General features: G+C 39.6%; 1 protein-coding gene across 7 annotated transcripts in view; it reads left to right on the plus strand.

Moving 5' to 3' along the window:
* Positions 1–24,226, plus strand: part of MLLT3 (MLLT3 super elongation complex subunit) — a 255,214-nt gene that overhangs the window by 225,634 nt on the left and 5,354 nt on the right. For all 7 annotated transcript variants that reach the window (XM_045022448.1, XM_045022454.1, XM_045022447.1 and 4 more), the window contains 5 exons: positions 4,976–5,054; positions 10,603–10,735; positions 14,198–14,297; positions 17,791–17,862; positions 19,213–19,284. In XM_045022448.1, coding sequence (XP_044878383.1) covers positions 4,976–5,054; positions 10,603–10,735; positions 14,198–14,297; positions 17,791–17,862; positions 19,213–19,284 — 456 coding nt within the window. The remainder of the gene's footprint in view (positions 1–4,975; positions 5,055–10,602; positions 10,736–14,197; positions 14,298–17,790; positions 17,863–19,212; positions 19,285–24,226) is intronic.

A 24,226-nucleotide genomic window follows, 5' to 3' on the forward strand; every position in this document is an offset into this window, starting at 1 on the left:
CCCCCCTTGAGCCAGGCTGAAATGGAAGGCTGGTTGCTAGCAGGGAAGGTAATAAAGCATCCACTTCCTCTCTCTGCAATGAGAGAGACAGTATAGGAGCAGGAGAGCTGAAGTTGGTTACCCATGTGCAGTGGTATTTAGAAACCAAAAGTGAGAAGAACAGATAAAAATTCTGTCCGTGATGATGATGATGATCCAGTCCAGAAAGCAAAAAGATGGGACTATCCTGTCTACATCAGGACTGTTAGCAAATATGAAAAAACATACATAAAAATGCGGCTTTATAGCAATTTACCCTAGGAAGTAGTAAACAATATCCCCCTCCCCGTCCCACCCCAAATCCTTTGTTAAAGGGAATCTGGCAGAAGGGAAAATGACATGTCCGCAACAATTTCTTGAAGTACTGTCTTCCTGAGAAGCTAACTCAGGGGTGGGCAAACCTTTTGGCCTGAGGGCCACATTGGGGTTGCAAAACTGTATGGAGGGCCAGGTAGGGAAGGCTGTGCCTCCCCAAACAGCCTGGCCCCTGCCCCTTACTGAACCCCTCCCAATTCCTCCCCCCTGACTGCCCCCTCAGAACCCCCGACCCATCCAACCCCCCTTACCTCTCGTCTCCTAACCGCCCTCTCCCAGGACCCCCACCCCTATCCAACCCCCCTGCTTCCAGTCCTTTGACTGCTCTGACTCCTATCCACACCCTTGCCCCTTGATAGCCCCTCTCCCCCCCCCGGGACTTCCACGCTTATCCAATACCCTGTCCCCTGACCACTCCCCAGAACCTCCGCCCCATCCAACCATTTCCTGTCCCCTGACTGCCCCTTGGGATCCCCCGCCCCTTATCCAACCCCTTAGCCCCCTTACCAAGCCGCTCAGAGCAGCATGTCTGGCAGCCGCGCCGCCCAGCTGGAGCCAGACACGTTTCCGCGCTGCTCGGCTGGAGCACGCAACCCCACTGCCCAGAGTGTGGCCTGCGTGGCTGCGGGGGAGGAGAGACAGTGGGGGAGGGGCCTGGGGCTAACCTTCCAGGCCGGGAGCTCAGGCGCCAGGCAGGAAAGTCCCATGGGCCATAGTTTGCCCACCTGAGCTAACTGTGAAAGAAATGATCAAGGAAGTAATATTAATCTATACACTATTTTAAGTAGGTACATGTTTTAACATTCATAATACAAGGACAACACAAATCTTTTTAGATCATTATGCATAAACCAAAAACTACTTTTTATAAAAACTAAAACAAAGGCAAAAAATCCCCAAGCCCAACAACACTAACTGTAATTGTTCCCTATCTTGTAAAGAAACAGAGATTTTATTGTATATCTATAGTGTATTCTTTAAACTAGTATTTCTACAAATCCAATGCGACAATGAAACCTTGACGGAAAATTCTCAAAGGTGGTTTATTTCACAAGCCTGTGCTGTACAATGTTAATAGATGAGTTTGCCTGAAATGTCCTCTGTAGATCAGAAATAAATTGATATTGTACTTCTTTTAAACAAAGAAAACTTGCTGACTGAAATAGAAAGATTTAGAGCTTGTTGAAGAAAGGGACACATTTCATAAAATCTTTTGCAAAAACTGCTTTTCAGCCTTTAATAATGGAGCCAGTGTCCCCTGTGTATCAGTATGAGAGAAGTTGAGGGGGAAGGGGAAAGACTGGCTAAGCGTGTAATAAATCATATTGGGTCATTGCACTAATGAACAGTTTGGGTCTGAATCCTCATTAGCTTGTCTGCAGGAAGAGAAAACTAGTAAAACAGGAAAAGGACTTATCAGGGAACCTGTTTGCCGGTACTGTCCTGGGCTTCCATTGTTGAAGGACATCCTTTAAGCTAATTTCAGACCCATAAAAAAAAATCTATTTGGTGATTAGTAACCAGTGGATAAGAACAGAGAGCCCAAGTGAATAAAGGCCATAAATACCAAGGTCCTTGGGATAACAGCCTGTAAAACTGTAAAAAAGCGTTGCTTAAGTGACAAAAGAGAGACTCTGGTAACAAAAAGTGTCAACCCACTAGACACAAATCCATATTCATGCATGGAAGACATATTTTCAGTTTCGTCTACAATGCAAACTTTTCCTGCAAATAATATTCATTTTTATGTTAAAAGCAACTCTTTCTCCCCGACCCTCTGGGATTTTTCAGAACCCTTCAAGTAACTTTAGTTTCCAGAACTTAATATTCGACATATATGCCAATCTCTCTCTCATGGAATAAGTTACTAGAGAGGGCAAATGAAGCAAAGAATGTTAATGAGCTCAAGGTGGCATTAAGAAACCTTTAAAAGGAAAAGACAAGTGTGTGTTAAGACATCTTGTACTCAGTGGCTTTTCCCTGTTCCTACAGTTTGATTTCTCAAAACTATTTTATGATGTGGCATAATTTTGATTGTAGCAGAGTAATATTGTATCTCTTAACATGAGAAGAGTATTAAAGTGAATTTACAAACCACACATCTGTTTGCTCCTGAGGCCTGATTCTCTAGTCACTTTCTGATGGGAATAGTATTTGCCACTACAAGCAGTTCCATTAAAGTCAATGGAACTGTTGGCAGTGGTAAGCATTATGTCTGGTAGTGTTAGTAGGGTTAGCCTTTTACTTTAAGTAATCTTTAGTGTGGTATTAGCCGAAAATGAAAACAGTGAACTTTTAGCATCCTTAAACACACCCAAAGGGATGTGACACGTTTTTGCCATGGTTTACAGATTTTTAAAATATTATAAATCAAATATTGGTATGTGACTGGGATCTGATTTAAAATGGAAGCTTAGAATTTGCAGTTGAGTTTAGATAAGTTACAATTTCTGTGTGAAAATTATAGTAGCTGACAAAAATATACAACACATATGGCAACCTGTTGAAACCAGTTGTCAGCAAGTAATCTTGTTGCCAAAAGCAGAAATTGAAAATTAAAGGAAACCCTTAGAGTAACTTGTGAAGCCACTCTAGGCAAGAGGCTAAAATTCGTTTTGAAAATGTTATCATCTGAAGAAGTGGGTTTTTTACATGAAAGCTCATGCCCAAATAAATCTGTTAGTCTATAAGGTGCCACTGGACTACTTGTTGTTTTTGTGGATACAGACTAACACGGCTACCCCCTGATACTTGATATCTTTACCATTTGTATTGACCATTTTTGTTCCTTATTGATGTAGTCTTGGACCAAAATGTTTGGTTTGTATTGTCAGATCATACTGTGTAGTTAAAGACCTTCATTTTAATATTTGTATGGCTTGCCAGGCATTTTAGAAAAAGGGAAAATAGTATTTTAATGCCATTTTGTGACTGAGTGCTTATTTCAACAGTTCTTATTTTTGGGGGAGTGGGTGTGATATATCTACAGGTTTGATTATGTGAACGCTTACCCATGCATGAGTAATTCTACTTGTGTGAATAGTCCCATTTAGTTCTCGAAGACTTCTGCACTGACTTGATTTACTCAAAGTTTGTGGAGGATCAGGCCCAAAGTTTGTATTTCAGTTGTCTGAGAACTCTAGTTGTCATTCATTTGAGAGGAACAGATGTTACTTTTTTCTCAAGCATTATCGGAAAAAAAGAAATGTTCTGTTGCCCAAATAGGCATCTTTTTGATTGTGAGAAAAGACGGTAAAAAGCTGTAAATCTGCCTTCTCATTATGAAGGGCAACAATAGATTGATTTATGACAAAAAGACAACTGTTGGGCTTATGAAAGCTGTATGCAGAAAAGTGCAAGTTAGCACTGAGCTTTACAATGACTAGATATTATTGCTGTTATTTTTGACAAGGATTTAGTGCTATATTAATCAGAGGGGAAAGTATATAGCCAAAAAGAGTTGGAAGATTTCTCTTTTAACCTGGGTAACACATCATAATGATGCAGTTACATAAAGACTAGGGAGGTTTTGTTTTTAATAATAGGGTTTTAAATTCCAATTCTAAATCCAAGTTATCATACTTCCCGTGGGGCATTTTTCTCTTCATGTTGGAGGATTTTAGCCTCTCCTTTAGCTTTCTCCGCTGTCTTGTATTTGTTTCAGATGCTTGCTTGCTCTTTTATATTTTTAGGCATTGAGAGAAGAAGCCATAGAAAGTTGTGGTGTAGAGGTCACGTCGGGGTGGTTGCAAAATGGTGGTAAACAGGCATGAGGACTCAATAGAAGACTCGTATACCATTATGGCAAAAAATGTATAGATTTTAATATGGATGAAACTGATAAGGTTCTACAGAAAATATTCTAAGTCATTTATAGAATTAATAGAAAATTATATACTCTCTATAGAATTCTGTTGCAAGGTTATGATTCTCTATTGAATGCTAAAAGTTGGTTTTAACAGTTTTTTAGAAAGGTGTTCTACTGAAATCTATACCTTTAGAAAAATTAAACCTTTTTAGTTCAACCCTTATTAAAGTCTGTGGGGTTTTTCCATAAGGGAAAAGTGTGCTCAGGAGAAACCCAAATGGGAGCAGAAAAATATATTTTATTTATATATAATATATCCTTTGGTGATGGTTTAAAAAAAAATTGTCTTAGGCTTTTTCTGTTTGTCATCTAGCCTGCTTTACTTGGGACCATTCTGCCTCCTAGAGTCCTAGTCATGATTTATTTGGAAAACATTGCAACTAAAGTTGGACAAACCTGCATTGTATCATTAGGTCTGTTGCATTATAAAGTCATTTAAACCCATGTGTTGTATAACTTTTCAAATTAGGGCATCGGTAGCTTATTGTATAGAGTATTGGTTTTGTGAAACAAAGCTTTTGTATATGACCTGTAACAGTGCGTATGTTTTGTATGCATAGTAATTTGTACACCTTCTGGCTCTCTGACACCATGAAATGGTCAGGAAATAATTATCGTTGTGAATATCATCCTGTTTAGTGGCATTTTTCCTTGCAGAGAAGTGCATGAAGCAGTAAACTGTGCTCTTTTGTTGTTGTTAAAGTTTAGAGCAAATGTATTTACTACTGTGTGTTTGTGTTTGTTTTTTTTAAGTCTGAACAGCCTAGCCCTGCCAGTTCAAGCTCAAGTTCCAGCTCCAGTTTTACACCATCTCAGAACAGCAGACAACAAGGTACCAAACAAGGAAAAGAAATTGAGAAAAGTGTGGAATGAAGGGGCCAACCAGTAACGTGATTGATGGCATCTCATTACCACTTTTCTGTCTTTTTCACAGTCTGAAATAGTGACTTAGCCTCTGTTCTGCTTCATCCTTTTTCTTCAAGGTGTATGTGAACATGATTATAACATGTTAAGAAGCAGAAAGAGAAAAATGTATATTTTCATTCAGAAGAGGTGGTTATTTATTTGTTACATAGCACCAAGAAACGTGCTAGCTACTTTACAGATGCTAGATCCTAAAGATCTTGCAGTCATAATCTTGCAGAAGGATCAGTAGATCCTTATTCCTGCATGGAGCCCCACAGGAGTTAATCGGACTTCATGTAGGGCATAAGGGTCTGTATTTGTGGATCCCTTTTGAAGAATCATGAGACTAGAGTCCGATCCAATGTGTTGCTGAGCATTTCTGTCTACTCTTTGCTGCCCTTGTGTGCTCATGCACACACACAGTGAATTTATTAAAAGTTGGATAGCACTTAGCACCTCAAGGAGTTAGGCCCTTAAACTTCCAAAATGATATATTTACTTTTAAAAATAATCTGACATAGAGAACGTTATTGTTAGTCTTTAAGGACACATTAAGATTTTTCTGGCTAATAATTTTGGCTCCCTCAGAACTCAGTAAAGAAATGTAAGTTTCCGCCAGGAGAGCCTGCCAAACCAGTTTTTATATAAATCAATTGAGATTCGTAAGAGCTATTAAACCACTTAGTTCCTGTTTGGCTTTTTTCCTTGACTTTGTCAAATTGTACAACTGATATGTTCTTGATCAGGGTTTTTTTAAAGCAGGAAGCTTTTGACTGATTAAAATTGAATTTGTTTCAGTGTATGCATTTATATTCCTCAGATTTATTTTTTTTCTTTAAAATGGAATAGATTAGTACTCCAGAGAGAGGATTCTGTTTAAAAAGCAAATCTAAACAGAATGCATATCTGTCAGGGTTTTATGAAGGTGACCATTACTGATTGGCTCTGTATTCTGACAGCAATGTTTCCAGTGCGTTATAACTATCTTTAGACCAAGAAAGCAAGGGAAAAAAAAGGCTGCTGTTGCATCCCCAGGTTCAGGCACTTGGCTTGTAACTAAGGCTGTGCAAAATCTTTTATACTGAATCCCACCAGTATTCACGAAAATCTCAGTGGTGATATATATGGGCTGCCCCATTACTCCACCAAAGAGCCGTGGACGTTTTCCTTACCTTTTTTATATATTTTCAAGGAGGAAACCTGGTGGTCTATCACTTTCCTCTCCTCCTAATATCTTTAGAGGGAGCAGTTTGGCCCCTTCCACCCCCTGATCTTTATGTGAGACATTGCACAGATTTTCCAATTCTGAACCTTTTGCAGAATAGGTGGCAGCCCTTCTTTCTCCCCCTCCCACCACCAACACTGCTAAGTGTGTGGTCACAGCAGTAAGTGCCAATAGATGTTCCTCTGTTCTGGGACTTTCCTCTTAAGAGAATGCATCTTCCAGTCTGCTATTGTGTAAGCATCTGTGTATTGAGGATGGAGAATGGGATATGGTGTGGCAGTATGTCTTATGCCTCTGGTGGATGCATGTCTATGTGTCTGATGTGGGAGGGCTTTCTACATAGGAGAGAGGAGTAAGCCTGCTGGCTGCCCTGTGAAGGGCCAAAGAGAGGGCCATCTAATTTCCCCCAGAAGACATCTGGAGACGTATGCTGCTCATACTTGAGTATAAATAGTTGCATGTACAGAGAAGATGACACTTAAAGGTAAAGGGGTAGCTTGGGCTTGTTAGGGAAGCAGACTGTGTGGGGCAGGTGAGGCGAACTCACTGGTTTCATTTTTTGCTTCACTTTTGGTTCAAACTAACATAAAACTCTAAGAAGGATTAGTGAGGCCAATTAGGTTAAAGGAGGGGCAAGATGTTTAGAGTGGCCTACAGTCCTCTGCCAAAATAAGAGATTATTATGGTACCTCCAAGCACTTTAACTGGTAAATGTTGATTTTTAATGCTGCCCTATGTGTGAGATTAAATATTTGTACATTATATTGTTAAATTTGAATACAATATTTTAACCTACTGTTGCCCCTCTTATTTTTGTTCTTCCTCTTTGTTCTTTTCCTCCTTCTTATAGACTCTAAGGTCAGAAGGGGCCATTGTGATAATCTAGTCTGACCTCCTGCACATTGCATGCCACAGAACCTCATCCACCCACTCCTGAAATAGATCCCTAATCTCTGGCTAAGTTACTGTCCTCAAATCATGATTTAGAGATAATTCACCATTTACACTAGTTTAAACCTGCAAGTAACCCGTGCCCCATGCTGCAGAGGAGGGTGAACAACCCCAAGAGCATCTGCCAATCTAACCAGGGAAGAAATTCCTTTCTGACCCCAATGATGGTGATCAGTTAGACCTTGAGTATGTGGGCAAGGCCCCCCAGGCAGAAAGAATTCTCTGTAGTAACTCAGAGCCCTCCCTATCTAGTGTCCTGTCTCCAGCCACTGGGAATTTTTACTACTGGCCGTTGCCGATGGGACATATGCCATTATACCATCCTCTCCATAAACTTATCAAGCTCAGTCTTGAAGCTAGTTAGATTTTTGCCCGACTGCTCCCCTTGGAAGGCTGTTCGAGAACTTCACTCCTCTAATGGTTAGAAACCTTTGCCTGATTTCAAGCCTAAACTTGTTGATGGCCAGTTTATATCCATTTGTTCTTGTGTTCACATTGTCACTTAGCTTAAACACCTCCTCTCCCTCCCTGGTATTATCTCTTTGATGTATTTATAGAGAACAATCATACCTCCCCTCAGCCTTCTTTTGGTTAAGCTAAACAAGCCAAGCTCTTTTAGTCTCCTCTCATAAGGTAGGTTTTCCATTCCTCGGATCATCCTAGTAGCTCTTCTCTGCACCTGTTCCATCTTTCATCTTTCTTAAACACGGGAGACCCGAAGTGCAGACAGTATTTCAGATGAGGTCTCACCAGTTCCTTGTATAATGGTACTAACACTTCCCTGTCTCTACCGGAAATACCTCACCTGGTGTATCCTGGGACTGCATTGACCTTTTTTACAGCTGCATCACATTGACGGCTCATAGTCATCCTATTATCAACCAATACACCCAGATGTGTTTCCTCTTCTGTGGCTTCCAACTGATAAATTCCCAGCTTATAGCAAAAATTCTTGTTGTTAGTCCCTAAGTGCATGACCTTGCACTTTGCACTATTAAATTTCATCCCCATTTATATTACTCCAGTTTACAACGTCATCCAGATCTTCTTGTATGATATTCTGGTCCTCCTTCATATTGGCAATACCTCCCAACTTTGTGTCATCCACAAATTTTATTAGAGCACACTTGCTTTTTGTGCCAAGGTTAGTAATTAAAATGTTAAATAAACTTGATCCCAAAACCAATCCCTGAGGAACTCCACTAGTAACCCTCCTCCAGACTAACAGTTCCCCTTTCAGTCTGACCTGTTGTTGTCTCCCATTTAACCAGTTCCTTATCCACCTTTCAACAGCTTCCATCCTATGTCTGTCTATTATTGCTTCGTTTTTGAATGTTGATGCTTCCCTTTTTTCCCCTCTCTTCCTCTACCACTTATCCGGTCTTTTGTTTGGTTTCCCAGTCTTTCTCTTGTCTTCCTCCTCTCCCTTAATCTCTCCTTCATTCTTTCTCTCTCTCTTCAAATGCAGCCTCTTTCTCATAATTCCTCATTAATTCCCTTCTTTAGTTCTTTCACTCATTCTCTTCTGCTGTCCTGTCCCTCCGCCATTCATTCCCCACACAGAGCAACAGGCAAGAATGCATTTGGCCAAAGGAATCTCTTCTAGCAGACCAGAACTGATCAATCTGTTTCCTGTCCCCATGGTAGTACTGCAGGTGATCTTCTTCCCTAGCTAGGGCCAGGGGAAGGAATTCACCACTATCCTCCACATACACTTATTAGAAGCCAAGGATGGGAGTCCTCTCCTGATTAGCGGCCTCAGCTCACTGCTGGCCTCTGCAGTGTCAGCTGGCAGTCTGTTGCTATTAGAATTGCCTGTCCTGTGGTCTATGCCCATGTCTGATGCAGTAGGCATATGCCCATCAACCCCATGTTTTGGGCTTGGCTCCAAGCAGACTTCAGGGTATGCAAATACAGAACAGAACCCACTGAATTCCATTTGCCCAAACCATGCCAACTTAAACAAACCTTGCACAGCCTTACTTGTAAACCATTTTAAATGTAGGTCTTAAAACTGTAAGCACTGTTAACACTGGACAAAGATACTCTGGGTGCCTCTGGTGTAAACCCTGTCAGAAGTGAAATAATTTACATCACAGTCCCCTACCTAGGGGAAGTATAGTCTCATTGTTAAAGCATGGTCCTGAAACTGTGACTGAACTTTAACTACGTTACAAGAGTATTGTGAGGCTTAATTTATTAATGATAAAAAAGTACTTTGAGAGTCTTGTGTTGAAGGCACCATAAAAATGTAATAATAATAAACTATTGCCAGTATAGAAATGTAATAATAAACTATTGCCACCACTACTCCTGCCATTCCTGGATGCCTTCTATGTTCTCGAATATGATGTGATGGAGAATCAAACTCTCTGTGGTCTGATTCACTTCCTTCAGCCTCCCAAGCTGACCCTGACCCCATGCTCCTTTTAAGCAGCTGTCCTCTTTTATATTTCGCAGATATGTTAAACATGCAGCTTTGTCTAGTCACCTTTGATAGCAAAATAAATAAAAGGTATAATGAAAGAACTAAATCCTAAATTCATTTTATAGAGTCTTAGGGAGAACCAGGCTGAGCACCTCAAATTAATTCAAGAGAAAAGATAGGACAGTGTTGCATGGGATTGACATGCTTCTTACATCAGAATGCTAGCAAAGTGCTTGCTTGACCTGAAATTGACCTTGAAATAAAAGGAACAGCTTTATCTAACTAGATCAAAAACAGGCAGACAAAGACTGCCTTGGCAGTTACAATCAGAATGATTTATTAAACTCTGCTTTTCAATACATGGATTAACCTAACAAATGTACTATTACCAATATGTTTCTGTAGAACTTTATTGATAGAGAATAACCTTTGAGAAAGAGGGAAGGGGGGAAGGCTAGCAGCTTATAAGTATCTCATTTATAATAATAAAAAATAGAAGATTCATTTTTTCTTAAATTAAAACATGCAATGGGGAATATTTGGTGTGAAAATATTTTGCTTCAGCTACATTCCAGGGGGCCCAGTCATGTAAACACTTAGACACATGGGTTATTTTAGTGTTATGAGTAAGCCCATTGGAATCAACAGGACTGCTTGCGTGAGTAAATGATTCATGTGCAAGTGTTTGCAGCATAAGCCTCTAGTGCATTACTTCATTTGTTTAATGCTTAAGGCTTCCCCCACCTCTAACACTTTGGATTTTTTTTCCTCTGTAAAACTGCATAATAGGCTGATGTGTCTAGAATATTGCAAAGTGAATTTGAATTCCAGTTGTTGATTTGTGCCTGTTTTGTCATTTCTGTTGGTCAGGTCCCTTGAGGTCTATAATGAAAGATCTGCATTCTGATGATAATGAAGATGAATCAGATGAAGCAGATGAGAATGAGAATGACTCTGAAATGGAGAGACCTGTAAATACTCGTGGAGGAAGTAGAGGTCGCAGGTGAGTATCTTGTAACTGCAAATAACTTGAAGCCTGAGGTAGTATGATAGCAGTAGTTACGACAGATTAATTTTTTTTTAAAAGCTGAATAGCTTAAGCTCAACAAACAGAAAGGCGATTTATTCAATTTCTACAAAGAGCATGCATATGCAATGCCACTTTTAAACTGTCAAATCAGATGCTCCGAGATATGAGCTGCTTCTACACAAAAGCATTCGGTCAGTTTGCGCCTGATTCTCCCCTAACTTTCATTGGCTTTACACTGTTGTGACTCTGTTAGGTTGCTTTTGCTTCACATTGGCGTAAGTGAGAGCAGAATCAGGTCCTCCATGTGCAAGGTGTTCTGTACCCCAGATACAAGTTAACCCACAAATCTTGTGATTGACATATATAAAGCTGTCAAAGTTCATTGTTTTAGAGGGACTTATCTAAGCAATTTACATAGTGTCCAGTTCATGGAGGATGTATTGCAAGCCCTAGTCCCAAAAATGATGAGGTTTCTGGCCTGATTTTTTATTATCTGTTCTGCATTCCGACTGTGACTTCAGTATGACATAACAAATGAGAAATTCATCATACATTCTAAAGCTGTTGCCATATGTCATTGAAAATCCTGCACAAGGTGGAACAGGAGCTCTCAAACTTTTTCATAGTGGGTAGATACCTCATCTTAAAGATGTTCTTTTGGACTTCTTTTCCTATCCTTCATGATCACATAACACTTGAGTATCAATTTGAGCAATTGCTTATGTGGAAGAGTAATATTAGGAAAGTATTAAAGGTAGTTTAGCTGTCTCTCTAATGCAGTTTGTCATCTGGAATCAAGGAGAAAAGCAGGCCCTATGAACAGCCACCATTCCACAGATATCAGTTTGAGAACCTCTGAATTGGAATATTAATGTTAAATATAATTTATAAGGCACTTTTGGTCCCATCTGTCTCCAGCTGTAGAGGGTTTGTTTGGGGGTGTTGGTGTTTCTAAATAAAACATTTTTTTTAAACTCAGTGGGTAACTTTAAAAAAAAACAAAAAAAAAACAAGTAAACGTTCCCCTCCATGCAGTGTTTACAGCCTAGACCAGGGGTGGCCAAGCTGTGGCTCTGGAGCCACATGCGGCTCTTCAGAAATTAATATGCAGCTCCTTGTATAGGCAGCGACTCTGCGGCTGGAGCTACAGGTGCCAACTTTCCAATGTGCTGGCGGGGGGTGCGCACTGCTCAACCTTTGGCTTTGCCACAGGCCCAACCTTTGGCTTTGCCCTCCACCCCCTCCCCTGAGCCTGCCATGCCCTTGTTCTTCCCCCCTCTCCCCCAGAGCCTCCTGCATGCCACGAAACAGCTGATCGGGAGGTGCGGGGAGGGAGGGAGAGGCGCTGATCAGCGGGGCTGCCAGTGGGTTGGAGTCGCTGGGACCAGGGAGGGGAAGCTGATGGGGGGCTGCTGAAGTATTTCTGTGGCTCTTTGGCAATGTACAGTAACTCCTCACTTAACGTTGTAGTTATGGTCCTGAAAAATGCAACTTTAATTAAAACAATGTTAAACGACTCCAATTTTCCCGTAAGATTTAATGTAAATGCGGGGGGTTAGGTTCCAAGGAAATTGTTTTGGCGCATAGAAAAAGCATTATATACTGTCCAGTACTGTACTGTGGTTGGGAAGTGCCCCTGGTTTACCTCACACAGGCACAGCCCACGGCAGGCAAGGACGCTAGGAAGCACCTTCGCCGCAGCAGCTTCCCCGGAGAAGAACAGGAGCCGACTGCCGGGGGATGCTCCAGGCCCACCTCTTCCCACCCCCACTCCACCTCCTCTCTGGAGCTCTTCACGTACCCGCTCCTCTACCTCCCACCCCCGCAAAGTCCTAAGCGCTACCGAGTAGCTGTTTGGCGGCGCTTAGGACTTTCTGGGAGGGAGGGATGGGGAGAACTGGAGATGCAGCCCTTCCCTGTTCCTCTCCCTCCCTCCCAGAAAGTCCTAAGCGCTGCCAAACAGCTGTTTGGCGGTGGGGGAAGCACTGGCGGGGGGTGCAGAGAAGAGGAACTTCTGCAATGCTCCCTTATAAAGTCTCTGCTCTTTCACAGGATCTTACAAGCAGTGGATAGAGCAGGCAGCCAAACGACATTACAAGGGAGCATTGCACAACTTTAAATGAGCATGTTCCCTAATTGAGCAGCGACGTAACTTTGAAACAAGGTTACACGGGAGGACGTTAAATGAGTAGTTACTGTATGTTGCTAAATTCTGGCTCCTTCTCAGGCTCAGGTTGGCCACCCTGTCCAATTTCAATCCATCTGTCTCTTCGAGCAAAAACCATCTGTCTTTACAGTGCTTACAGTTTGTAAGTTAATGGGTAACAGACCTTTGCAGAGTTATTGCACACTAATTCATAGAACTTCATTCCTCTTGCTTTTGAGTTTTATGACTTTGGGGTATAGGATAAAAGGATACAGAAAGGATCCCAAAAGAGTTGATTGTGTTGGTAGTTGCCATTTTTGTGATACATTATACCAGTAAGTTCTGATAACTGACATTGAGAAAGAAAAAGCTCCTAACAATCTTCAAATTCCCAGGGTATGTTACTGTGTGTTATGCTGAGCATTGGAGTGAGAAAAGTGCTTTGTCAATCAGAAAAAACAATGTAATAAAATTATTTTATGATGAACTTATTATATTGTGTATGTCTTAATTAACTTTTAGTGAAGCACTTATATAAGCAGGAAGTATGCAAGCTTGGAAGATTATGGAAGGAAGGAAGAGTAGCTGTGGTGAATTCACATTTTATTCTTTAAAATGTTTTAAGAATTTGTTCTTCCTGCCCACAATTTCCAGAGGGTTCTGCAATTGGGACACCTGCCTCATTGAGATTCTGTTTAGTTAATAGTTGTCACTAGTAAACAGTATAGCACTTCAGTCATCGAGGTGAAGGATCTATGGAAGGGCAGCTATTCCAGTTCTCCATATTACACTCCATATTAACAGGGCTGGCTCCAGGCACCAGCGCAGCAAGCAGGTGCTTGGGGCGGCCAACGGAGAGGGGTGGCGTGTCTGCCTCTTCAGTGGCAATTCGGCGACAGGTCCCTCAGTCCCTCTCGGAGGGAAGGACCTGCCGCTGAATTGCTGCCGAAGAATAAAGTGGCGGCAGTAGAGCTGCCGCCAAAGTGCCACCATTTGTGGCTTTTTTTCTTTTTTTTTTCGCCACTTGGGGCGACAAAAACGCTGGAGCGGGCCCTGCTTATTAATACTCCTTATTCCACTGGAAGGCTTCAAAGCAGCAGCAAGGTGACTTCTGCTGGGTGCCTGCCCTTTACTGACAGAACAGCTGCACTTTCAAAGTTCCGATAACTAATGACAGCTTGTGTAGCAAAGAATGTTCTCAGTGTCCCACCTACAAGTGTGATCTAGGAGTGGCAGTGTGTTCAGCCTTTGTTTTTATATCTGACTTCTGTGGCTCTCTCTTTCCTCAGGGTTAGTCTAAGTGACGGTAGTGACAGTGACAGCAGTTCAGCTTCCTCACCTCTACATCATGAACCTCCACCACCTTTATTAAAAACCAACAACAATCAGGTACAGTGAGGTTCCCTACACATAAGACTGGTGTATCTGCACTAAAAGCTTTGGAGCTAGCCTTGTGTCCTTGATTGCTTTAATTTTCAGACTAATTAATTTTCTTTTACCCTAAACTTAAATATATTTGGCTGAACAAATATTCTCTGTAAAGCAGATGAGCAATGTATATGGCAATATTCTATGGAAAACAACACTTTTGTGTATATTAAGTCATACTGTAAAGGGTAAACTTGTTATGACCTGACTTTACAATAGCAGTCCTACTCTTGGTGTTACTTTCGGTTCACATGTAATCAGGAATTTTTTTTTCATTTGGTCTGCATCTCAAAGTTTTAATCAGCCATATTAGATAAAGCATTTTGTTATATTTATAGTAAATAATGCTTAGCACTGTAGAAATAGTAGATAGTCTTTGTAGCACTGTTAAGATAGGTAAGTAGTGTTATCCCATCTGGCAGGTATAGAAACTGAAAGATAAGTTAACTGACCCAAATCTACACAATGAGTCAGTAGCAAACAAGGATTAGAATGCAGGAGGTCCTCATACCTAATCTGTTAGATCACAACATCTTTCTAAATTAATGGAGTTTTTAATAACACATAAGCATACTGCAATATATTCATTTGCTATTATCTTTAAAGCAATTGACATTCACAATGTATAAAGATATATAACTAAAGTAATTTATATATTTGTGTTTGGTGACAAAATAGAACATAAATCTACTGCAGAGGAAACTTGGTCATACTCTAAACTCTCATATAGCCGGGCTAAGTTAAATGAGAATAAGAACATATTTATAGTGGCAATATGGATAAAATGGATCCACTGTTTTAATAAAATTTTTTAACTTGGGTGTTACAGGTGATCCTAGACAGCACTCCCTGCCTTCCTTCAGGAAAATTAATTCTCTTTCCTGACATAAATAATATACCATCCATTCCTTTTCTAAAAACACATAAATGTATCGATGCTAACAGCAATACATGAATAATTTGTTTATATCAATTAGATTAGGATATGCTGCAGAAAAGGAGATATGCTCTGTGTTTAACAGGAGCACCTGTAATAATGATAAAGAAATCCATGTTATTTCACAGTCAGTAAGCATTAACAGGATCAATCAAAAATTCTCTAGATATTTTAATTGATTTCTACATGAACTTTGGAGAAAGATCACTTTTACAGACATTCATAAAGTGACATTTCCATTTCCTTTCAGCTATCACTTAATTCTGGGCAATCTTCCTTTAGATACTGGAGTGCAAGGAAAATGAATGATCTCTACATAGGGATAACCAAAGCTGGTTGCTTTTTGAAAATCTCACCTGGTTTTGTGCAGGGAAATCATAACTGTATCTTTCTCTCTCACTAGGCATGATCCATTTGGCCACTGTCTCACCTGCCATGCTTGTCTACTCCAATGAGCACCATAAACTCCTATGTGCTCATTTGGTCTCTCCAAACATCATGGAGTATTTAAAGAGATACCAGTTGGAAGTGAACAGCTCACTATCTTAAAGCATTCGCACACTGTCTTGGGGAACGATCAGGCCTACCGGCACTAGAATTCCAATTGTGTTAGTCAGAACCATATTTAAACATAGTTCTTGCCAGCAAGGTACTGCCATGATTTTCCTGACTGGTGTAAACAGGCCTGTGTTACAAAATAGGTTCACACTACAGAACCATACTGTTACAGATTAGGGAAAACACTGCCCTCTACAGATTAGTGACTGAAGGAATCAGCTTCAGGCAGGTTTGAGAGTTACAAAAACTGAGTTAATATGAGCTTTTGCATAAGCTTTCTCTAACATGTTTAGTGACACATCTCATCCAAACTAGGGTGCGTTGGGTATTGGAGAGAATGACCTACGGCATGTGGGGATGCTACTGGATTTCAATAGCCACATTTGGCAGATTATAAATGAGCAACTCCTTCAAGCTTTCTCTGTGTTCCAGGCTAGTGAAATTGTATGAAAACCATTTCTGATGTTAGGGCTACTGTGTATCAAAATTTCATCACTCCTAGGTAAACTGATAAAAGCATTTTCCCTTTAAAAATAAACAAATAAAAGAAAAACAAAAAGCAAAGAAAAACTTGAAAAGCCTGGCATTTTGCCCAGAAGCATTCACATTTTGTCAAGAAAAAATTTATCTTCCTCCACCACAAACTGCAATAGCCCGGGGCTTGTTAAATCTAAGATTTTTTTTTTCAGGTGAGCTTCATGCATTGCATTCTGGGCACGTACCATCCTTTGTAAAATAAACAGTTAGGATAAAACAGACCTATAGTCGTCTTGTCTGTGTTGGCAAATAGCTGCACAGGTTTTTTTTTTCTCTCTCTCATTTATAAAGTGTCAGTCACCCAAGGTAACACCTAGGTGCGATCTGTGGGGACTACAGGAGTTGGGGGAGATACTAGGAGTTGGTGGAAACTAATGAAAGACCCATGTTTGGATATGAGGGTATCAAAAAATCTTCATTTTTAACAAGCCTGAGTAATGACTGAGTAATTTTCATATTGAAGTTGGCATTGTGTTATGATGATGTTGTTAGGGGAAACTGTGCTACTGGAGATATATTCTTTGTGATGAGGTGTAAAACAGAAAGCCTGATCATTTGTGACCAGTAAGCAGCCTGTGATACTTTTCACAGCAACTGGCCACACTCCAAATTGGGTAGTAACATTCTGATTACGTACTCAGTTTCAAATGGAAAAAAATCCCATTCCTCACTTCTGTCCTAAAACTGTCATATAGTAGGATTGTGTACTCTTGACTATTTGACGCATTCTTTACCTAGAGGTGACTAAATTTCAGCATTTGATGAAGAGACACTGGTATATAATTTGTACACTGTGTAGGCCCAAGTTTGTAAAGTAGTGTGTAATCATACTGAATGAAAGGTGCTATGTAAATGCATGATCATTATCTTTGATTAAACACTCTTTTTGCACAATTGCAGCTCATGCAAACACTAGATTAGCTACATTTCAAAAACTGTATCCTTCAGAAAAGGTAGACAACAATAAAAATAATAAGAAAACATATTAATCATAGTGCACATTAAATGCATGTAACCTTTACCAAGGAGGTAGTTTGCCTCAGCACTATGCATATATTCAAAAATTTAGACCTCTTAACCTGCCAAGGTTCAAATGAAGACCATACAAAAAACAGTCCAGGAAGCTTTAAAATGATATAGAATCAAGTTATTTAGCATCAGTATTACTCTTATATAACCATCTCGTCGTGATTCAGCATTTTGTGATGTAAGTTACTTCTAAGAAAAGAAGACTGAGTAGGTTTATTAGGTCAAAGATTGTGAAGGGTTATTTGCAAGGTTTGGTTGTGGTTTCTTCCAGACATTTTTATATTCTTTGTGTTTTTATGTAACAGCATTTTTAAAATGTTTTCTTAATTTTTTAAAATACATACAGCCCAAAGATGCACTTAATACTTGGAGCATTTTCTGTTTCTTTTCCAGATTCTAGAAGTGAAAAGTCCAATAAAGCAAAGTAAATCTGATAAACAAATAAAGAATGGTGAATGCGATAAGGTAAATATGAATGTGATGGCAATAAACTATTTAGAAAGCCACATTAAGTTGTTATATTTTCTCTTCTACATCCCGTTTACAGTATTATTTTTGTTACAAAACAGAAAACTCACTGGTTAGTATATCTCGGCTCTAAGTGTTTCTTAAATACAGCATTATGCTTTTCTCTTTTTTTCTTTGCAAGCATTGTCCTCTCAAAGCTTTGGCAAAGTTCACTGGATGGGGGTCTACCACCTATTGTTTGTTTTATGTATACAGTGCAGGCAATTAATAAAAATATTTACAGAATCCTTTCCAAGGGCTGGTGTTCACTGGGAAATGAAAGTGTGATATAACACGTTAACTAGCATTATGCTAAGCATTCATTAGCACTCAGCATACAGAGGGATTATCATGTTTAAATTTGTCAGCTGGAACAGTTAATTGAGTTCTAACATGGGTTTTAATGTTGAGTTAGTTAACATAATGTAATCTCCCAGTGTAAGCCCCAAAATGGTTTAGAATTTACGAGTAGTAACCTCGTTGTGCTACCACGAGTCTGAGACTCCTAATTTGGTTTCCCATTCCCAGATTGTCTATGACCTAGTACATAGCACTGCTTTGTTAGACCAGCAGTTTTCAGTCTTTTCCATCCATGATCATGTGTTACAATGGAAAAAAAAAGTAACCATAAAAAGGAGGATAATCATGACCCTCTGCCCCCTTCCTCCCTCATTTCAGATCAGATTTTCCCTTGGAGGCTGTGACCTGCATGTTTGGTACCCATGTGTTACTTCATAAATGCTAGTGGGCAGCCATAGATGAGATGAGAAGTAGATGAGTTTTATTGTGGTAGGGAGTGGAAGGATTTGCCCCTGGTGTGAATTGGTGTTTAAGTTCCAAGGGGGTGGGCGGGAGTTTGATCCCCTCTGAATAAGTGGATCACTTTTTCTTACGCATGCCTTCATGCATCTTAAAACCTCCTGCCCGTTATTCAACTTGCTCTTCAAGATTCAGTGGTTCATCAATTTCAAAAATGGCCCTTGGTGATAGAATGCAATCTTCTATCATACTGGAGAACAAACAGGATTTTGTGAAATTCTTTTGAATATCTGATATAGTGAAATTACTTCAAAGGCCCCTTAAAGTTTTTCAACATTATGAAGTAAAAAAGTTTAACTGGTGGTTGCCTGGATTACATACTGATTAGTTGGTTGGAGTTAAATGTTTAGTTCCCTTGCCAAACTAAAGAAAACAAGTCCAATGAGAATACAAATGATGTTGTAAATACTCTGTACAAAATCTGGATTTTGTGGAAATACACAACTATTCCTTAACAGGTTCTTTGTTGTGGGGGGGGATTGTTTTCAGGCATATCTCGATGAACTAGTAGAGCTCCACAGAAGATTAATGACATTGAGGGAAAGGCATGTACTGCAACAGGTGAGGAGAGCTCTTGTGCAGTATCAGAGTGCTCAACAAAGTCAAGAAACCAAATCTGTTCTTCCTCTTTTAACCTAAAGCTTTATAATCTGACTTCATAGCTCTCAGGCCTGAGACTGCATAATATATTGTCTATTCAGAATGTTAATATGACCTAAAGAACTATATCACACAAATTTTTCATTCCATTGCCACATATGAGCACACTTTTTAGTTGGAATCGATTCCCTTGAGTTTTCCAGATTTACTGACAGATATAAAAATAGTGCTTATTTGAGCTAAATGTTGTCACTAATTTACGATATTGATCAGTACATTTTTCAAGCTGCTGATTCATGAAAATTGGACACAGGCAATAAAATATGGTTTGTGGGAGGGCAAAATGAGTAGAAATATTGAACAATTGGGCAAGAATTCTGTTTATTTTTTTGGAAAACCATGATGAAATCCTTGGTGAAAAGCAATAAAATACAGTTTCGAAGAGTGATCATGAAAACAAATGTCACTTTATGGTAAAACACAGTATATTAATTCCTTACTCTTCCTCAGTCATGGGAGACAATTGATTACTTTGGTGTAAACTAGTTAGTCAGAACTAAAAAAGCTTCAAATGCTCTGATAGCATTATATAGTGGTAAGAAATGACTTGCATTATATTCTCTCTGCATTCAGTGATCTCGGCATTGTCAGGTACTGTTGGATTACAAATGGGTAGAGATGAAACGATTTACATTATTAACAAAGCAGAAGTAATTGTAGTACAGATGGCTTTATTGTGTTTACAGCAATTAGATACCACAGTGATAGGCACTTTGAGATTTTTACCACTTCCAATTTATTTCAATCACTCAGTAATTTCTCAACACTTGCATAAGTACATATAAAACAAAATACTTTGCAGACCTTCAGCATGAATCCATGAGTGCATATTTGCTCATACATTCTTTTGTAACTGATCATCAGAAAGTAGCGCAAGTTCAGTATAACATAGAAGATTTCAGATTTGGATATTTCTAGTTAAACAGGACCCCAGCTGACTGTGTCAAATTTAATCTCTAAGTATATTCTTGTCCAAGTTCAGTATGTCTTTAACATATTGTTGTTTCCAAACACACTTTGCCGCTAGAGTTCATTTGCTCTTCATTGCCAATTGAAGAAGCTTCTCTCACCAAGCAAAATGGTGGGAAAAACTAACTCCAGAAGGGCTTGCATAACTCAGCAGAGCATAGGACCTAGGTGGCTGGAAGTGGCAAGTGAAAATTTTTTTAAACCATCTTTAAAATTATCTTTAAACCATCCACAAACAGGAGACAGAGGTGGAAGTGAGCCAAAAAAAAAAGTAGGGAAATGGGTAGGATAATCCAAGTTGTGTCAGTAATTTTACTGTTTCTCTTCTTGGCCTAATGGTGTTGAAGTTTCTTATGGAAGTGAGTTTTCTGTCATCGGTGGAAAGATGATGGTTTAAGTCACGGAAGCAGCTTTTGTGCCTCATGTTGGAGCATTGCTAGTGTTGGAGAGGTTACTTGCTTTGATTCCTCACTCCCATGTTAGAGAACGAGGATGGAGACCTTCTGAAGAGTGACAGAATTTAAATGGGGATCCTCAACATCTCTTTCTGACTATGAAGAGTAAAGAAATGTAGAAACAAAAACCCATGAATTATAAATTGACCTCAAGACTCTCCAGGGCAAATGTTGTTTTATGCTAAATGAATTTCTCAGAAGATTGAAAGCACTCATTCTTTGACCTTTGCTTTGTAGTGCATGTGAAGAGTGTGATTATGATACCATAATACATGTCTCAACCTAGCTTAGTACCTAATGAACTCCAGTTATAAAAGTTAGGTTTATTAAGTACCAATACTGTCCAGCACTTTGTGAGATCATTGTTCTACAAATCCTGTCCCTGAGCTGTGAACGTGCCCCAGGCTGTTAGTACAAGTCCAGTGAAAGCTGAATTTATGGGAAGGTTATTCAGGCCAAGACAGTGGTAAAATTTTATTTTGCTGATGTAGCTAGGAATTGTAAAATATTGGCCACAAAAGGCTTCTGCCATCCAATTAAGCTAGAAAAAAGAGCAGGAATAGTTACCCATTTTCTGTGTTAGCAAACACTCTCTGATACCAGGACTTATTTATAGTAGTAACTTCATATAGAAAAATCTCTTAATGCCTTGATTGTTGGTAACAGGACTTTACTTTTGAAGAAGCCTTTGATTCATCCATATTAGAGAGGAGCAGAGGGAGGAAATATGGGAGAGAGAAACTGGAGTCTATCCATGTAGGGTTTTAAAAATGAGGGCAGTTTTGAAGTGGAACCTAGGATGTAATTGAAGGACTATGGAGAGAGATTCTTTGGGAGGAGCTTATGGTCTCTTTTGGTATACAGAAGAGCAGGCAGCAATATTCTGCATGTGATAGTCTGAAGAGCAGGGACATAAAGGGGTTGCAAGTCAGAGGAAGAAGAAATGAAAGCATAGATGAGGACTTTAGCAGGGTTAAAGCTGAAGCAGTGATACTCGTAGGCCATGCTGAATATCTGATGAGAGATGTAGCCTTGCAGAATTGAGGACTATGGAAGGAGGAGAAGTTGCAGGCTCAGTTGTCACCAAGTCTATGAATGGTGATAGCAAACAGGAGTTCTCCGTTGAAGAAAAAAGTAAGAAAGATATGGCTGATTGAGGATGCTGCTCTTGCCCAAGAGAAGCAATTCTCTGTGAGATAATTAGTTGAAGGAAGCTGAGATGAGTCCACAAGTTTGAGGCAAGGAGAGCAGACAGGAGTATTATTATACGACATTATAGATGTCAAAAGATACATATTTGAGTAATATCAATGTAAAGGTGGTAGTTAAGATTAAAGGTACTTATGAATTGGCCAAGAGGGAGAATATAGATGGGAAAAGATCAGATGACCAAGAACTGAGCCACATGAGAAATCTATTTACTAGTATTTGTGGGGGGAAGGCTGTGCTACCAGATAGAAATTGCAACAAAAATCACATTTAAAAAATAATCTTCCCCATTTTCTCTTCTAGGGAATATGTATGATAAATAGAAGGGATTGAGACTTCTAATAATGCAACAGCTTTTATGCAATTAGAAGTGAAACAGCAGCAGATTAAGTTAGCCATTTACCAATACTCAAGCTTACGTCTCGACCAATGTGTTCAAACTTGGTTCCCTGAAGTTAGGTGCCTGAATCCATACTTAGTCACCGTGGATGAAATCCTGACCCCATTGAAGTCACTGGGAATTTTGCCATCAAATTCAATGGGCCAGGATTTTGCCTCATACGTTTAGGCACAAGGGGGCACATCCTACACTCATGTAAGCTGTCATAGTTCTGTCAAAGTCAAGGGCTTTTCCAAAACATTGAGCACCATTGGGTATGTCTACGCAGTCCATGGGAGCAAGCCTCCCAGCATGGGTTAACAGACTCAGGCTAATGGGGCTTGAGCTCTAGAAATAGCTGTTTAGACAGCGCTTTGATGATGTGGCTCGGGCTGGAGCTTGGGCTCTGAAGCCTAGGGATGGGGAGTGACCAATGGAAATCGCAAGTGCTCAGCACCACTGAGAAACAAGCCATTCATTTAGGTATCTAAATATAGAATTAGGTGCTTAACTTCAGGCGGCACCCAAGTTTTGAAAATGTGGGCATCTGGGGGAAGCTTGCAAATCTGGGAACTATCAAATGGTTTAAAACGCTCCATACATTGAAAGTGGGTTTGTCGTCATTTGCACTCTAGTCCCCTCATGCACACATGCTCATTTTCTTGTTTAAGACAGATAAATTGTTGCGGCATGATGGATGGTGATAAAAGTGAGCCGGAGCGACGTTATGTAAACAGAATTGTACATTAAAGCAGAAAAGCAAAGCTCACAAATGGGATCTTTTTGGACTTTGCTGCCTGGATACTCAGAATAAAACATTTTAATGTTGTGTTTCTAACATTATAACTGTCAGGCTTCCTGGCAACTAATCTAAACCTTTATTCTTTTTCTAGTATTTTTTAATAGCGTAAGGATGTGTGTGCTAATATTATAAGTCATAAACACTACTCTCGTTGGCAGGCAGTCAAGAACTCCAAAATCTTAGAAGCTTTTCATAGAACTCTCAGGGTCTATCCTGATGTATTTTTGTACATCCCTTAAAACTTTTGGGGTTCATTTCACTCTGATTTATCAGGTGCCCTTGGCACAGTGGATATATTTCTTGAGACCAGAATGAGGGATAGGGTTAAAATGTTTATATTACTTAGTCTGGGGTTTAAAAAGCCTGAAGTAGATACTGCTCAATAAAAGAGGTTTTTATCTGGGTTTTTAAAGTGTACACGTTTCTTAAAAATGCATCTTTTAACACTCTTAAGTGTTTTTATATTTAAAAAATCAAGTATATTGTTAGGGAAGTTAGCCAAGGATACTGTTCTGGCACAGTATCACAGAGAAACATGTTAAATAGAATTCTTTAAAGGAGGGCTACCTCTTACCTTCTCCAATGTACATAAACTTGATATGTTCAATAGTTGTTGTATTTGGAGATGATGCACTAGTGATGTGGATTACAGTCCTAACTTTACAAAAGGAGATTGGATTTCTTCCCATGTTTCTGTTATAAGAGAGGACTGAGGACTATCTCTAAAAGAGAGAAGTTGCCACATATCATAGTTATTTGCTGTCTGGTATCTAGTATTTTGTTTCATCATTTAACATTTTGCTCTTAATTTCAGTGCAGGACCTGAGGAGATGGAAAAGGTTGGGGTTGGATGGGTTGTTAATGATCAAATGGATAGATGAAGTAGAATGTATTAGATTAAAAGTCCCACAGTGAAAAAAACTAAACCTGAGAGGCACAGCTTTAAATGAAGTGCAGATAAACCAGAATCAATTTCAGGAGCAGTGTCTGAACTTGGATTTTCGGTATTCAGAGTTCTGACCTAATTGA

The sequence above is a fragment of the Mauremys mutica genome, chromosome 6, assembly GCF_020497125.1.
Source record: "Mauremys mutica isolate MM-2020 ecotype Southern chromosome 6, ASM2049712v1, whole genome shotgun sequence".
In the NCBI taxonomy this organism is placed as follows: domain Eukaryota; kingdom Metazoa; phylum Chordata; order Testudines; family Geoemydidae; genus Mauremys; species Mauremys mutica.